Below are 15,615 nucleotides of genomic sequence, written 5' to 3'. Positions count from 1 at the left end.
AGAATCTTCCTACCTAGTGATGAGACATAGGGATGATTAATTTAGTGCTACCTTCCCTGGGGGAAGTTTTGGAGGATGATTTGAGGTGTTGTAATCTATTAATTTGCAAAATATTTTCTGCTTGTTATTTTATTGGTTGATTTTTGTTTACTTTCTTGAGACACCGATTGTTCTGTGTGACAGCCCTAGCTATGCTAGAACTTGCTTTGTAGACCAGGCTGGCCTCAAACTCGAGAGATCTGCCTGTCTCTACCTCCCAAGTCCTGGGATAAAAGGTGCCACCATCAGGTAGTTAATAAGTAAAGTGTTAAATGTCTTCCCAGCTTGCTTGCTTTTCCTTCCTTCCTTCCTTTCTTTCTTTCTTTCTTCCTTCCTTCCTTCCTTCCTTCCTTCCTTCCTTCCTTCCTTCCTTCCTTCCTTCCTTCCCTTCCCTTCCCTTCCCTTCCCTTCCTTCCTTCCTTCCTTCCTTCCTTCCTTCCTTCCTTCCTTCCTTCCTTCCTTCCTTCCTTCCTTCCTTCCTTCCTTCCTTCCTTCCTTCCTTCCTTCCTTCCTTTCTTTCTTTCTTTCTTTCTTTCTTTCTTTCTTTCTTTCTTTCGTTTTTGGTTTTTTCAAGACAGGGTTTCTCTGTGTCTCCTTGGCTGTCCTGGAACTCACCCTGTAGACCAGGCTGGCCTCAAAGTCAGAAATCCATCTGCCTCTGCCTCGCAAGTGCTGGTACTAAAGGTATGCGCCACCACCACCCGGCTACTTCCTAGCTTTCAACATTTGGTAGGGACAGTCCAAAGGAAAGGCACAATTTTCAAGGAAAAGTGTGCTGAGAAAGTATAGCATGTAAAAGCATGCACATGGTCAGTGACCACAGAAGCCATGAGACAGCAATGATGACTGTTTTTTAGTCTGGCATATTTGTTTTCTGTTGTCTTAGAGCTCTGCTCTTCCTGCTAGCCTCCCATGTACTGAAATTAGAAGCATACTCTACCAGGCATAAAATGGAAATGCCAGCCAGGCAATGGTGGCACACACCTTTAATCCCAGCTCTTGGGAGGCAGAGGCAGGCGGATTTCTGAGTTCGAGGAAAGAGGAGAGATGGAATTTGTGGGTTTAGTAATGCAGATAAATTTACAGAAAATAAAGAACTTAATGTTCCGGGTATGGCAGCACATACCTATAATCTTAGCACTCAAAGGGCTAAGACAGCAGGAACCACATAAACTTTAGGCTACCCTGCTCTCCCAAGTAAGTTCTGGACCAGCTAGAGCTACACAGCTAATCTCTGTCTTAAAAAACCAGAACTACCAGTATCTTTTACATCCTGATCTTTGCCAGAGGTAACTGCTTCTGAAGTCCTCAACTGCCCTGTGAGCTGAAGAAATTAGTTTGAACATGTCAATTAGCCGGGTGTGGTGGCGCATGCCTGTAATCCCAGCACTAGGGAGGCAGAGGTAGGTGGATTTCTGAGTTCGAGGACAGCCAGGTCTACACAGACAAACCCTGTCTCAAGAAACCAAAATATAAAACAAAACAAAACAAAAAATAAAAAAAACAAACGAACATGCCAATTGGGAATCTTTCCTGACTTATACTACTATAAATGCATATAAGATAGTTATACATAAATATAGCGTGATTATTGGTAGGAATGTTGGTATAGATAATGAGTTTTAAGAAAAGAATTATTTAGTGTGTGTGTATGTGTGTGTGTGTGTGTGTGTGTGTAAAAGTTTATGTATACCACATGCATGTAGTAACTGAGGAAGATCAGAAAAAGGCATTACATCCCTTGGAGTTGAATTTCAGGTGATTATCAGCCTTCCTGTGTGTACTCGGACCTGAATCTCTGTCCTTGGGAAGAGCAGCAATTGCTCTTAACTGTCGAGTGAATTTCTTTCTAGCCCCAATTAGCAGTATTTTTTTTTTTTGTACTGACTTTTCACTCATAAATGTTGTGTTGTTTTTATTTTATTTTCGAGACAGGGCCTTATGTTATAGCTCAGTCCAAACTAGTACTGGCCTCAAACACAAAACAATCTTTTTGTCTTAGCTTTTAACCTGTTTAGTTTTTTTGGGTTTTTGTTTTGTTTTGTTTTGTTTTTTTGTTTTTTTTTGAGACAGGGTTTCTCTGTGTAGCCCTGGTTGTCCTGAAACTCACTCTGTAGACCAGGCTGGCCTCGAACTCAGAAATCCGCCTGCCTCTGCCTCTCAAGTTGCTGGGATTAAAGGTGTGCACCACCACCACCCAGCCACCTAGCCTATTTCTAATAGTTCTGACCCATTCTTTCCTGAAAACACATCCATCTTTTATATCTTTCTACAAATGTTAAGTGTTGACTGAGTAACAAAGGCCAGGTTAACCAAGTCCTCTGGATGTACAGGGGTATATGGCCGACAGGTGTCCAAAGGGCCTTCCAGAAAAGCTGCCCGACTAGTTTTTTGTTGTTTCATTTTAATGAGACAGGGTTTCTCTGTGTAGCCCTGGCTATCCTGGAACTTGTTGTATAGACAAAGCTGGCCTTGATCTTCCTGCCTCTTCCTCCCGAATGCTGGGATTAAAGTTGTGCACCACTACGCAGCTTGCTTTGATGTTTTGTTTTGTTTTGTTTTGTTTTGTTTTGTTTTGTTTTGTTTTGTTTTTGGTGGTGGTGTGTGTATATAAGTTTTATGCTTTGTGATAATAACCATGTCCAGCTACTTACAGACATCTTAAATTTATACATCATCTCTTTGAGAAACTTTCTATCTATCAAGTTAATAGGCCAAAATTGGCCTCTTCTGTTCTGGTCAACTAATTTATTTTCAGTGTCTCACTATTAAAAATATCCCTGGGAGCCAGGATATGTGGTGGTGCACACCTTTCGTTCCAATACTTGAGAGGCAGACGCAGATGCATTTCTGTGAGTTGAGCCCAGCCTGATCTACAGGGTGAGTTCCAGGACAGCCAAGGCTACTTTGAGAAACCCTTTCTCAAAAAGGAAGAAAAGGGGGTACTGGAGAGATGGCTCAGAGGTTAAAAGCACTGACTGCTTGCTCTTCCCGAGGTCCTGAGTTCAATTCCCAGCAACCACATGGTGCCTCACAGCCATCTGTAATGAAATCTGATGCCCTCTTCTGGTGTGTCTGAAGACAGCTACAGTGTACTTACATATAATAAATAAATAAATTTAAAAAAAAAAAAAAAAGGAAGAAAAAGTCACTATTGGAGCTGGCTCAGAGGTTTCTGACTTCCATGGGCACGAGGAAAGCACATTGTTCACATATGTACATATATTCAAATTACCCATGAATATAAGACAAAACATCTTTTACAGTGATTTTTAAAATGTCTCTAGTAAGCTTGACATGTGCTGAACACCTGTATGTACCCTTGCACTTCTGAGACACAGACAAAAGACTCCATGTGAATTTAACATGATTTATATATACCAAATTAGAAGCCCAGCCAAACATACATTTTGAATTTTTATAAGTACATTTTGCAGGATAGTGATGGTCATTAATTCTACCACTTGAAGACATAGGCAGGTGAATCTCTGAGTTTGAGGACAACCTGGTCTTAAAGCAAGTTCTAGGATAGCCATGGCTACACAGAGAAACCCTGTCTCCAAAAAAACTAAAAAGCAAGTAAAATTTAAAACTATGTGAAATATGTTGATACAATTGTGGCTATTTTTATTTTTCAAATTAATTTTTATTTCTGTGTGTGGGGTTTTGTCTACATGTCAGTATGCACATGCATGCCTGGCACTCCTATAGACTGGAAGAGGGTACGTAATGCCCTGGAACTGGAGACCTATAAGAGTACCCAGTGCTTATAACCATCTTTCAAGCCCCGTGATTGTAGCTTCTTAGAATTGGCTTTGATTTATCTGTCTTACTTAGATTTTGCGAATTTGCTCTGGTTAGTTTGGTTTTGTGTACTCTTCATCTTTTATATTTTGTTGGCTTTTTGCAGTTTTCTTAACCTTAGGACATAGAAAAGAGGGACCCAAGCTAGGAAGTAAGCCTCACTGGCAAGATCCTGAACTGTCCAAGCAACACAACAAAATAAGATAGGACCAAGGTGCCGGGTGGTGGCGCACGCCTGTAATCCCAGCACTTGGGAGGCAAAGGCAGGTGGATTTCTGAGTTTGAGGTCAGCCTGGTCTACAGAGTGAGTTCCAGGACAGCCAGGGCTACACAGAGAAACCCTGTCTCGAAAAAAACAAATCCAAAGAACCAAAAAACCAAGTTGCCTTAAGATGTAACCACAAAACTGACATGTGACCATTCGTCATTAGTTATTTTTTATCACTTTTGTTGGCACAGGTATTTTATTTTTCACATTAGACTGGCATATATGTATTCAGTATTAACAAGCCTACTTAACAACCTGAAAAATCCCAAGATATAATGCTCACAAATAAATGTCATGTTAGGCTGCTCACTACAAAAAAGTCTATAGTACAGATGATAAAATAAAGAATGTGATAAGTCCATAAATGTGTAAGAAAAAAATCAATTGTACAGCTTAATAGATTTTTCAAATAACCCATTATAAACTCTATTAGATGGAACTTTCTAATATATATTGTTAGTTTTTCCCCCCAACATAATATTTTAATCTTGGGGGATATCACCCCGTGTACCCCTATCACATTCACTACCTAGTCCTTCCCTGGCCTCTCCCACACTCTTGCCTTTGTTAACCTCCTCCAGCATAAGAAAAAGTCTAGGATTTGTTATCTACAGTGCCTTTGCCTTATGCTTTCATATTTTTAAATTTGTGTAAATATTTGGTAGAATAGTAGGAATTTGGTTGGTTGGTTGGTTGGTTGGTTGGTTGGTTGATTGGTTTTTTTGTTTTGTTTTGTATTTTGAGTACTGGGATTGAAGGTATTTTCTACCATGCCCAGCAGTAGCGGGAATCTTAAAGTGTCTACAAAATTAAACATTTTGTTGCTATTTTTTTAGACTGTGTAGTTCTAGGCTGACCTAGAATTCAGCTGTCTACCAGCTTCTGCCTCCTGAGTGCTGACATTAAGAAGATATGTGACCTGTACAGCCAGCAGAATCAGTTATCACACAGATGAATTGTATTTGTTTTCAAATTGTCCTGTAAGAAATATGATTCAGGACTATCTTTCTAAATAGATAATGGGCGTTTGAGACTGATGGGATGGTGCGGAATATAAAGAGGTTGCTGCCAGTCCTGTCAGCCTAAATTCTGTCCTGGACTTAGGTGGTATGTGTGCTGCCAAAGCGAGCACTGGGCTTCCATGGTTAAAGGGAGAAAAAACAACTCCTGGAAGTGATATAGACGACACACGACACACACGACACACGCTCTGGGTGTTCTCGTGTGTGTGTGTGTGTGTGTGAGAGAGAGAGAGAGAGAGAGAGAGAGATGTCTTTGGGTCTGTGTTTGTCCGCTTATACTCAGATAAGTAAATAGATGTTAACTAGAATTGTTTTAATGTTTAGTTTTGAAACAGGCTCTCACTTTGTAGCTTTAGCTATCTTTGAACTCACAGAAAGACACCTTTCCCTGCCTCTGGGTGCTGTGATTAAAGACCTTCATAACCACAGCTGTCCTTAAATGAGCTTTTACTTTTATTTTTTATTTTATGTATATGAGTACACTGTCGCTGTCTTCAGACAGACCAGATCCCATTACAAATGGTTGTGAGCTACCATGTGGTTGCTGGGAATTGAACTCAGAACCACTGAGCCATCTCTCCAGCCTGTTACATGAGCTCTTATAATTATTTCACATCAATATTTTAAGTTATTAAGTTTCAAAGTTAAGCTTTCAATATCATTCTTCATAATTCATTATTCCTTTCCAGTTTAAAAACCAGCCTTAAAACTGTGAACTGAGTTGTCTTTGAACAGGTATTACCTAAAGTGTATTTGCTCCAAACAGGAGTGGCAAGGTAATATCAAAAGTGACAGATAATTAAAGAAAAAAGATGCCGGGCAGTGGTGGCGCACGTCTTTAATCCCAGCACTTGGAAGGCAGAGGTAGGCGGATTTCTGAGTTCGAGGCCAGCCCGGTCTACAGAGTGAGTTCCAGAATCGCCAGGGCTACCCAGAGAAACCCTGTCTCAGGAAAACAAAAAAACAAGAAAACAAACAAAAAAAGCAAAAAGATAAACCAAGTGGTAATGGCATACGCCTTTCATCCCAGCACTCAAGAGGCACAGGTATCTTGTGGGTTTGAGGCCAACATGGTTGACATAGTGCACTCCAATTCAGCCAGGGCTACATAGTAAAACCATGTAGCAAATAATAAGTAAATAAATAAATAAATAAAAGTTTTTTTCTTCTAATTTTATATACCTTCAAAAATACCATGTATGGGTATATGTTACAAAGGCTTTTTTGAACTTCTGTACAATTTTTTCTTTTTAAAATTTTTTTCCAGCTGGGTGGTGGGGCACACCTGTAGCATGAGGATTTCTGAGTTCGAGGCCAGGCTGGTCTACAAAGTGAGTTCCAGGACAGCCAGGGCTATACAGAGAAACCCTGTCTCGGAAAAAAAAACAAATCCAAAAAACAACAAAAAAAAATTTTTCAGTTACATTTGTTGTTAGTGTATGTACTTTATCTTGTGTGTCTCTGTCTCCTTCAGTGTGCGTGAGTGTGTGCATGTGTGCACGAATGTGTTTGTGAATACACTGAAGATGCCAGAAAAGGTTTTCAATCCCTAGAACTTGAATTATAGGTGGTGTGAGCCACCTGGAAACCAAACTCAGGCCCTCTTTGGAGAGCACTAAATGCTCTCCTAATGTGCACTCCTAAGTGTACATTTCTATGCCATATATGAAAGTTCTCTGTAAATTTGAAAGATGGCTCAGTTAGTAAAGTGCATGAGAGCCTGAGTTCAAATCCCAGTATCCACATAAATGCTCATGTTTTGTGTCTGTGACTCTCTAATGTGGTGGCGGTGGTGCTGGCTGTGGCTGCAGGGTGATTATATTCCCAAATTTTACATAGATCTAGCCAATCTGTTTATCTGGTGTTAATAAGGGATCCTGTATCAAAAATAGTTTGAAGGCAATAAAAGGATACCAATACTAACCTCTGGCTTCCACAAATACACACACAGACACACACACACACAGTCTTAAAAAATAGAAAGATCCTGAAATTTTGAAAGGGCATGAAATTGAGGTCTATAATTGCAGCAACTAAGAAGGCAGAGAAAGGAGGATCTCAAATGCATGGCCAGCCTATGGGCTTCACAGTGTGAATCTCTGGCCAATCTACACTATCTTGTATGGCCCAGTCCACTACCCTTCCAAAAATTAGACATGGTTATCGTCGTCGTTGTGTGAGGTGTATAGGAGATAGCATGTGGAGTTGATTCTGTCCATCTTTATATCAAACTCAGATCACCAAGCCTACACTGCAAGGACCTTTATTTCACTTAGTCATCTTGCCCTGTTATGTTTTTAAACACACAACATGAAGAAGTTACATAAACACTTGTTCATTTGTTATTTTCACATTTTTTTGCTGGGCTTCATTTTACTTCCCTGTAATTCCAGCACTCAGGAGGGTGAGTTAAGGTCAAAAGTAGTGGCTGGGAAGAAGGGTCAGCGGTTGAGGGCACTTCTTGCTTTTGCAGGGGAACAGAGTTCAGTTCCCAACACCTATGTAGTAGTTGACAAACATCCATACATCGAGCTTCAAAAGATCCAAATGGCCTCTTCTGTTTGTACATGAGCAAAGCCTCCCGTGGCACACATCCATAAATGAGAGCAAAGCACTCAGTAAGAGGCACAACAAGGGCTAAGGATGGCAGCACACACCTTTAACCCAGCACTGGGGGAGAGACATGGGGGGTGGAGCTCTGTGAGCTTGAGGCCAGCCAGGACTACACAGAAATCCTGTCTCAAAGAAGAAAGAAAGAAAGAGACAGACAGACAGACAGACTGACTGACTGACTAACTAGAGGATTGTGAGTTTCATATGATAGAAAATTGTTGTCTGGGTTCTCACTCTAAAATTATGAAAGTTAACTTTAGAATTGTGTATTGTTTCTATGTTTAGATATTTAGCTACTCTTGGCAAGATAGTTTCATTAATGAAATTTTAAAATAATTTGAATTTATAAAATAGATACAGTAAATATGCACTATATAAATTAATTACAATTATTATTTTCTAGAATGATCTTTGCTGAGTGTTCCCCTAACACTTGCCCCTGTGGTGAGCAGTGCTGTAACCAGAGGATACAGAGACATGAGTGGGTGCAGTGTCTGGAACGATTCCGAGCTGAGGAAAAAGGTTGGGGAATTAGAACCAAAGAACCTCTAAAAGCTGGCCAGTTCATCATTGAATACCTAGGGGAAGTGGTCAGCGAACAGGAATTCAGGTAAATAATGATATTCCAGTACAATGATGAATCTGCAAGGTGAGGCTGGAGAATCAAAGATGGAAACTTCACTGTTATTTTAATCACTAATTAGTGATTCAGCATTGATGGTGAGAGTAGCCGCCTTCCAATTTAATCAGTAATTGGCTTCCGATTATTTCTCTTCTTCAGGAACAGGATGATTGAACAGTATCATAATCACAGTGACCACTACTGTTTAAACCTGGATAGCGGAATGGTGATTGACAGTTACCGCATGGGAAATGAGGCCAGATTCATCAACCACAGCTGTGACCCAAATTGTGAAATGCAGAAATGGTAAGAAAGCATGAAAAGGTGAATCGGTGACCTATAATTATATCATATCCTTAAGGCAGAGTAACTGTTGCTGTTTAATGGGTTATCCTTACTACTTTTGCTGGGAAAATACAGCAATCATAGAAACACTGACACTAGTGCTTACTGAATGCTTACTGGCTGCTGGATAACTGCATGTATCATGTTATTCAGCCAGGTTATACTGCAAACTTACTGCTTGTCTAATGGATTTGTCAAAAAAAATGTGAAATATGAGATTCCTTCACTTAAATGATCAAATCTAATTGTGAAAGAAACAAAGAATCATTGAAGGGATGAAGAAATGCTTAGCAATTAAGAACACGTGCTCCTTTTCCAGAGGTCTGAGTTTGTTACCTAGCACCTATTGTTCCATCTCTGAGAAATATAAGACCGCTGGCCTCTGCTAGCGACTGCCTCACATACACATACATATATGCACAAAGAAACCCATGTACATACAAATAATCTTTAAAATTATAAAAAGAACCATGTGGGATACCCTTGCAGTCCTGTCCCTCAGAAAGCCAGTGCAGGGGCTCAGTGGTTAGCGTCTACTGGTCTTGCAGGAACCTGAGCATCCATTCGGGTGGCTCGCTCCAGCTCCAGCTGCAGAGGACCTGATGCCTCTCACTGCTCCTAAAAAGATGATTTCAATTCCCAGAACCCATATGGTAGAAGAGCCAACTCCCACAAGTTGTCCTCTGACCTACACACACAGAGAGACAGGCAGGCAGACAGACAGACTGACAGACAGACAGACACACACACACACACACACACACACACACACACACACACGGCATATGCACATGCATATACATACAATATGGCAATGTGAACAGTTTCATCTTTTTTCATGAATTTTAATAAGTTAAACTGTAACTCCCATACATAAAAATACATAGGTTTTAGGTATATATTAATTTTTACCAGTACGGTACACTCCTTCCCTTCTGAGGCAGCAGCCTCTCCCAGCCTCTCTGCAGCATCAGTTCCAGGCCAGCCCGGACTACAGAGTGTGTCCTTGTCTCAAAACAAATAAACCAAGCTAGGATCTCACTATGTCATACTGGCTGTCCTAGAGCTCAGGTACATCTGGTACAGGCTGTTGTCAGATGTAAAACAATTCTCTTGCCTCTGCTATCAAGTGTCAAAATTGCAAGTATGAGTTACAACACCCAGCTTACCCTTTCCTCCCATAGCCAGTCTCCCATCTTCCAAAACAAATTTTGACCTAGTTTCTATTATAATCTATTTTCTGGGATTGAGAGAGCTAAAGAAGACATAAATTTCTTGCCTCCACAAAGAACATACACATAACCACACAGCTCAGACATATACCCCCAACACATGCACACATGTAATCCTAGCTCTTTGAGACCCTTAAAACCTGAGAATATTCAGATTAAGGCCAGCCTGCACTACATAGTGAGACTCTTACCTCTTTTGGTTTTTTCAAGACAGGGTTTCTCTGTGTAGCTCTGGCTATCCTGGAACTCACTTTGTAGACCAGGCTGGCCTCGAACTCAGAAATCCGCCTGCCTCTGCCTCCCAAGTGCTGGGACTAAAGGTGTGCACCACCATTGCCTAGCCTCCTTTTTTTTGTTTGTTTGTTTGTTTTGTTTGTTTGTTTTATTTTTTTTATTCGATATATTTTTTATTGACATTTCAAATGATTTCCCCTTTCCTGGCTCCCCACTCCCCGAAAGTCCCATAAGCCCTCTTCCCTCCCCCTGTTCCCCCATCTACCCCTTCCTACTTCTCTGTTCTGGTATTGCCCTATACTGCTGCACTGAGCCTTTCCAGAACCAGGGGCCACTCCTCTGTTCTTCTTGGACATCATTTGATATGTGGATTATGTCTTGGGTATTCCAAGTTTCTAGGCTAATATCTACTTATCAGTGAGTGCATATCATGATTGATCTTTTGAGACTAGGTTATCTCAGTTAGTGTGATGCTCTCCAACTCCATCCATTTATCTAAGAATTTCATGAATTCATTGTTTCTAATGGCTGATTAGTACTCCATTGTGTTTATATACCACATTTTTTAAATCCATTTTCCTAGATTTCACCTCATACCAGTCAGAATGGCTAAGATTAAAAACTCAGGAGACAGCAGGTGTTGGTGAGGGTGTGGAGAAAGAGGTACACTCCTCCACTGCTGGTGGGGTTGCAAATTGGTACAACCACTCTGGAAATCAGTTTGGCTGTTCCTCAGAAAACTGAGCACGTCACTTTCGGAGGACCCTGCTATACCACTCCTGGCCATATACCCAGAGGATTCCCCAGCATGTAATAAGGATACATGCTCCACTATGTTCGTAGCAGCCCTATTTATAATAGCCAGAAGCTGAAAAGAACCCAGATGTCCCTCATTTTTTTTTAAATGGCTGAAGAAATGGTTCAGTTAAGATCATAACTACCTGTCACTCCAGCTCCACAGTATCTGGCTTCTCTTCTAGCCTCCAAATTACCAGGCATGCAAACAGTCCACATACATACATGCAAGCCTTCATGAATAAAATGAAAGAAATAAATTGGAGAGGCACCTAGGTCGTAGTGATGCATGCCTTTAATGCCAGAAGTCCAGTACATGTTTTGTGAGTTCCAGGTCAACCAGAGCTGTGTAGTGAGGCATACACAAAAACAAAAACAAAACAAGATTGATCAGGTAGTAAATAAAGATGCTTCCGACCAAACCTGACACCATGCAGTTTGGTTTTAAAAAAGAAGAAAGAAAGAACCAACTCCTAGTAGTTGTCCCTACCTCCCTATATATACACACACATGTACAATGTAAGTGTTTGAAAAATAATAATGAGATGACCTGGGTATGAGAGTTAACACGTTGTTTTGCTTGTTTGACATATGGTCTCACTCTGTAACCCTGCCTGTCCTGGGACTTGTTATGTAAACCAGTCTGTCCTACAACTTGCTGAGATTCCCCTGCCTCTACCTCCTGCGTCCCGGGATTAAAGGTGTGTCATGAATTAATAGAGTCATTGTATAAATTAAATTCTTTTTAAATATTTATTTTATGTATATGATTACAATGAAGCTGTCTTCAGACATACCAAAAGAAGGCATCGGATCCCATTACAGATAGTTGTGAGCCACCATGTAGTTGCTGGGAATTGAACTCAGGACCTCTGGAAGAACAGTCAGTACTCTTAACCACTGAGCCATCTCTCCAGCCCATAAATTCAATTCTTTTTTGGTTTTTCAACATAGGGTTTTTCTTTGTAGCCAGGGCTGTCCTGGAACTCATTCTGCCTTGAACTCTCATATAGAAAATGTTAGAGAGCCGGGCGGTGGTGGCGCATGCCTGTAATCCCAACACTCTGGGAGGCAGAGGCAGGCGGATTTCTGAGTTCAAGGCCAGCCTAGTCTACAGAGTGAGTTCCAGGACAGCCAGGGCTCTACAGAGAAACCCTGTCTCAAAAAAAACAAAAAAAAAAAAAAAGAAAAGAAAATGTTAGAGAAAAGGATACATTATTTCGAAAACACAATTTCCTAAAAATCACATAACTGGAAACTCTGAATATATACCCCAAGAAATGGAGTGTAGAATTAAAATCATATACCAAAATAAACTTGAGGCCCACATGTCTTCATTAATAACACTTGGGCATACTTTAATTTGTTTAATTTGGGGTTTTTTTTTCCTTCATTTTTGAGATAGGATTCCCTGTAGCCTGGACTGGCTTGAGCTTTTCATTTACCTGAAGACGACAAGGAACTTCTCTCTATTATACTCGTGTGTGTGTGTGTGTGTGTGTGTGTGTGTGTGTGTGTGTGTGTGTTTACTTATTTCTCAGTCTATGTATGTATTTTTTTTAAGATTTATTTATTATATGTAAGTACACTGTAACTGTCTTCAGACACTCAAGAGGGTATCAGATCTCATTACAGATAGTTGCGAGCCACCATGTGGTTGCTGGGATTTGAACTCAGGACCCTTGGAAGAGCAGTCAGTGCTCTTAACTGCTGAACCATCTCTCCAGCCCCGTATGTGTGTATTCTGATGACAGAGCACCTGTGGGTACCATGGCACCACTTTGTAACCATCATTTCTCCCCTTCATGTGAGTCTTATAGACACCAGACATCAGGCTTGGAAGCAATTGCCTCTCTCTGCCACTGAGCTATCTTTCCAATCTGACTTTGAGCTTCTTGATCCTCCTGTGTATAATTGAGTGTCAAATTGGGTACAGGAGACAATGTCTCAGAAGGGGGAGTATCAGGACTATTCTTAAAATGCAGGGTTATCACCATGGTGAGATGGCTTATGGGTAAAGGCAGATGCTGCCCAGCCTGAGGACCTGCTTTCAGTCCCTAGGACCTAAATCATAGAAGGAGGATCAACTCCCCGACGTTGTCCTCTGAGCTCTTCATTGCCCCTTCCCAGCACACACACTTTGAGTGAGTGTAGTAAAACTGAAAATAAATAGCAAATATTAAAGATAGCCATTGTCAATGAGTTTAATTTTCTGTTATACTGATACCCCTAATTAAATGATGTGGTAAGAAGGAAGAAATAAAAAAAGATTAACAGACCTGTGAGCTCAGCAGTTTGCATGCAATTCTTGGGAAAGCGCTGTCTCAGACCCAGACTGACTAACACAGAAGATAAGAAATAATCAAGGTCTGAGATACAATTCAGTCAGTATAGTACTTGCCTAAGATGCACAAATCCTTGGGTTGATCCCCAGCACTCAAAACAGACATTGTGGTACAATGTGGTACACATCCTTAGGATATGGAGGCAGGAGGATTAGAAGTTCCAAGTCAGGGCTAGAGAGATAGCTCAGTGCTCAGCTGTTTTGAGGCCACTGACTGCTCTTCCAGGGATCCGGGATTTAAATCCCAGCACCCACATGCTCGTAACTGTTCGTAATGCCAAAATCTGACATTCTCACATATACATACATGCAGGCAAAACACCAGTGCATATAAAATAAAGGTAAATAAATTTTAAAAATCGTTTAAAATAGTTCGAAGTCATTCTCCACTCCTGAGGCCACTGAGCTACATGGGACCATGACTCAAAACAAGTGTTCACTCATCTGGGCATGGTAGTACATGCTCTTAATCCCAGCCTGACCAGGAGAGTGAGAGCCGAAAGCCATGCAGCTAGAGCAAGCCATGGTTAAGAACACTGTCTGCAGCCGGGCAGTGGTGGCGCACGCCTGTAATCCCAGCACTCTGGGAGGCAGAGGCAGGTGGATTTCTGAGTTCGAGGCCAGCCTGGTCTACAGAGTGAGCTCCAGGACAGCCAGGGCTATACAGAGAAACCCTGTCTCGAAAAAACCAAATCCAAAAAACAAAACAAAACAAAAAAAGAACACTGTATGCTCTTCCAAATGACCTGAGTTTGATTCCCAGCATCTATGTACTGACTCTCAACTACTTGTAATTCCACTCCCAAGGAATATGATCCCCTCTTCTGGATTCTGTAGGCAGCAGGCAAGCATGCAGCAAAACACCCATACACAGAAAAAATTAAGCTGGGCAGTGGTGGCACACGCCTTTAATCCCAGCACTTGGAAGGCAGAGGCAGGCAGATTTCTGAGTTCGAGGCCAGCCTGGTCTTCAGAGTGAGTTCCAGGACTGCCAGGACTACACAGAGAAACCCTGTCTTGAAAAACAAAACAAAACAAAAACAACAACAACAAAAAATTAATTTATTTTAAAGGAAGAGTACTAGAGAGATAGCTCAGAGGTGAAGAGCACTACTAGCTGCTCTTCCAAAGGACCTGGGTCAAGTTCCAGAACCACTTGTCAGCTCACAACTGTCTGTAAGTCCTGTCCCATAGGATCTGACACCTTCCCACAGACACGCATGTAGTCAAAACACCAGTGCATATAAAAATAAATCATCTATATAGAGAGACTCAGAAGCCAGAATCATCTGAATGCAACCCTGTCCAAAGTGATAAGTCACATGTGAATTCATACAGAGGAAAACAGAAGATGAGCTAGATGAGGAAAATGTAAGGATTTGTCTTCTCAAATTTCAAGTCTTTTTTTTTTTTTACTTTAAGTTTCATTTATTAATTTTTTTGGTTCTTTGTGAATTTGACATCAAGCCCCCCCCAATCCCACTCAGCTCCCCCCAAGACTCTCAAACCTGCCCTCCACCCTTACAACTTCCCCTAGAACAGATCAAAAAAATTTTTTGCTGTGGATGCTGTGGTGTATCACAGTGTGTCCCACAGTAATACACCCTTTTGCTCACTTCTTTGCCTGCACTTGTTCACTACGAGGACTTGTTGGTCTGGCACAAGTCCTCTGGCTTCTACTCCTCTATCAGTACTGGAACCCCACTGGGACTCCTCTCAGATATCCTGTGGTTGCCCTGTGTCGTGGAGATAGGCTTTGGATCTGTAAAACCAGCCCCTGTGTGTACTCTAGCAGTTCATCAATGGGATAGATGTTGGAGTGGGTCAATTCTCAAAGCCCTGGATCTGGGCCTGAGAGGTATCTGACCCAGTCAGCCCACATCCAGGCCTAGCTCTACCCTGCTGCCCAAGAGAGGAGCATGGTCTACTCTCCCAAGTGTTGCATCCAGTGAGGGGCGTGGCCAGTTCTCCCACTCTCATCATCCCAGGGCCAGCTCTCCTGTCTGCCAAAAATGAGAGAGGGGAAAGAGGGTGTCTCTTCCTCCTCCTCATCAACACCAACAGCCAACAGGCAAGAGGCAGGGCTGGCTCTCAAGCTCTTACACACTTTGGACTGGCTCTCACACACGCATAACCCCAGCAACCCTGGTCAACTCTACTGTGTTCCCCAAGTCAGGTGCAGAGGCTGCTCTTCTGAGTGCTACAGCTGGTGAAGGACAGGACCAGCTCTTCTGTTCTCATGATCCCACCTCTAGGTCTCCCACCTGCTGTAGATGGTGAGGAGGGGCGAGGGAGGA

The 15,615-nt window shown here is 41.7% G+C and overlaps 1 protein-coding gene across 3 annotated transcripts in view; it reads left to right on the top strand.

Moving 5' to 3' along the window:
- Nucleotides 1-15,615, top strand: part of Ash1l (ASH1 like histone lysine methyltransferase) — a 116,046-nt gene that overhangs the window by 74,706 nt on the left and 25,725 nt on the right. For all 3 annotated transcript variants that reach the window (XM_052180088.1, XM_052180087.1, XM_052180086.1), the window contains exons 11-12: nt 8,150-8,356; nt 8,528-8,674. In XM_052180088.1, coding sequence (XP_052036048.1) covers nt 8,150-8,356; nt 8,528-8,674 — 354 coding nt within the window. The remainder of the gene's footprint in view (nt 1-8,149; nt 8,357-8,527; nt 8,675-15,615) is intronic.

Source organism: Apodemus sylvaticus, chromosome 4 (assembly GCF_947179515.1).
Source record: "Apodemus sylvaticus chromosome 4, mApoSyl1.1, whole genome shotgun sequence".
NCBI lineage: Eukaryota > Metazoa > Chordata > Mammalia > Rodentia > Muridae > Apodemus > Apodemus sylvaticus.
The sequence above is the reverse complement of the archived record's forward strand: the minus strand, read 5'-3'. Positions and strand labels throughout refer to the sequence as shown.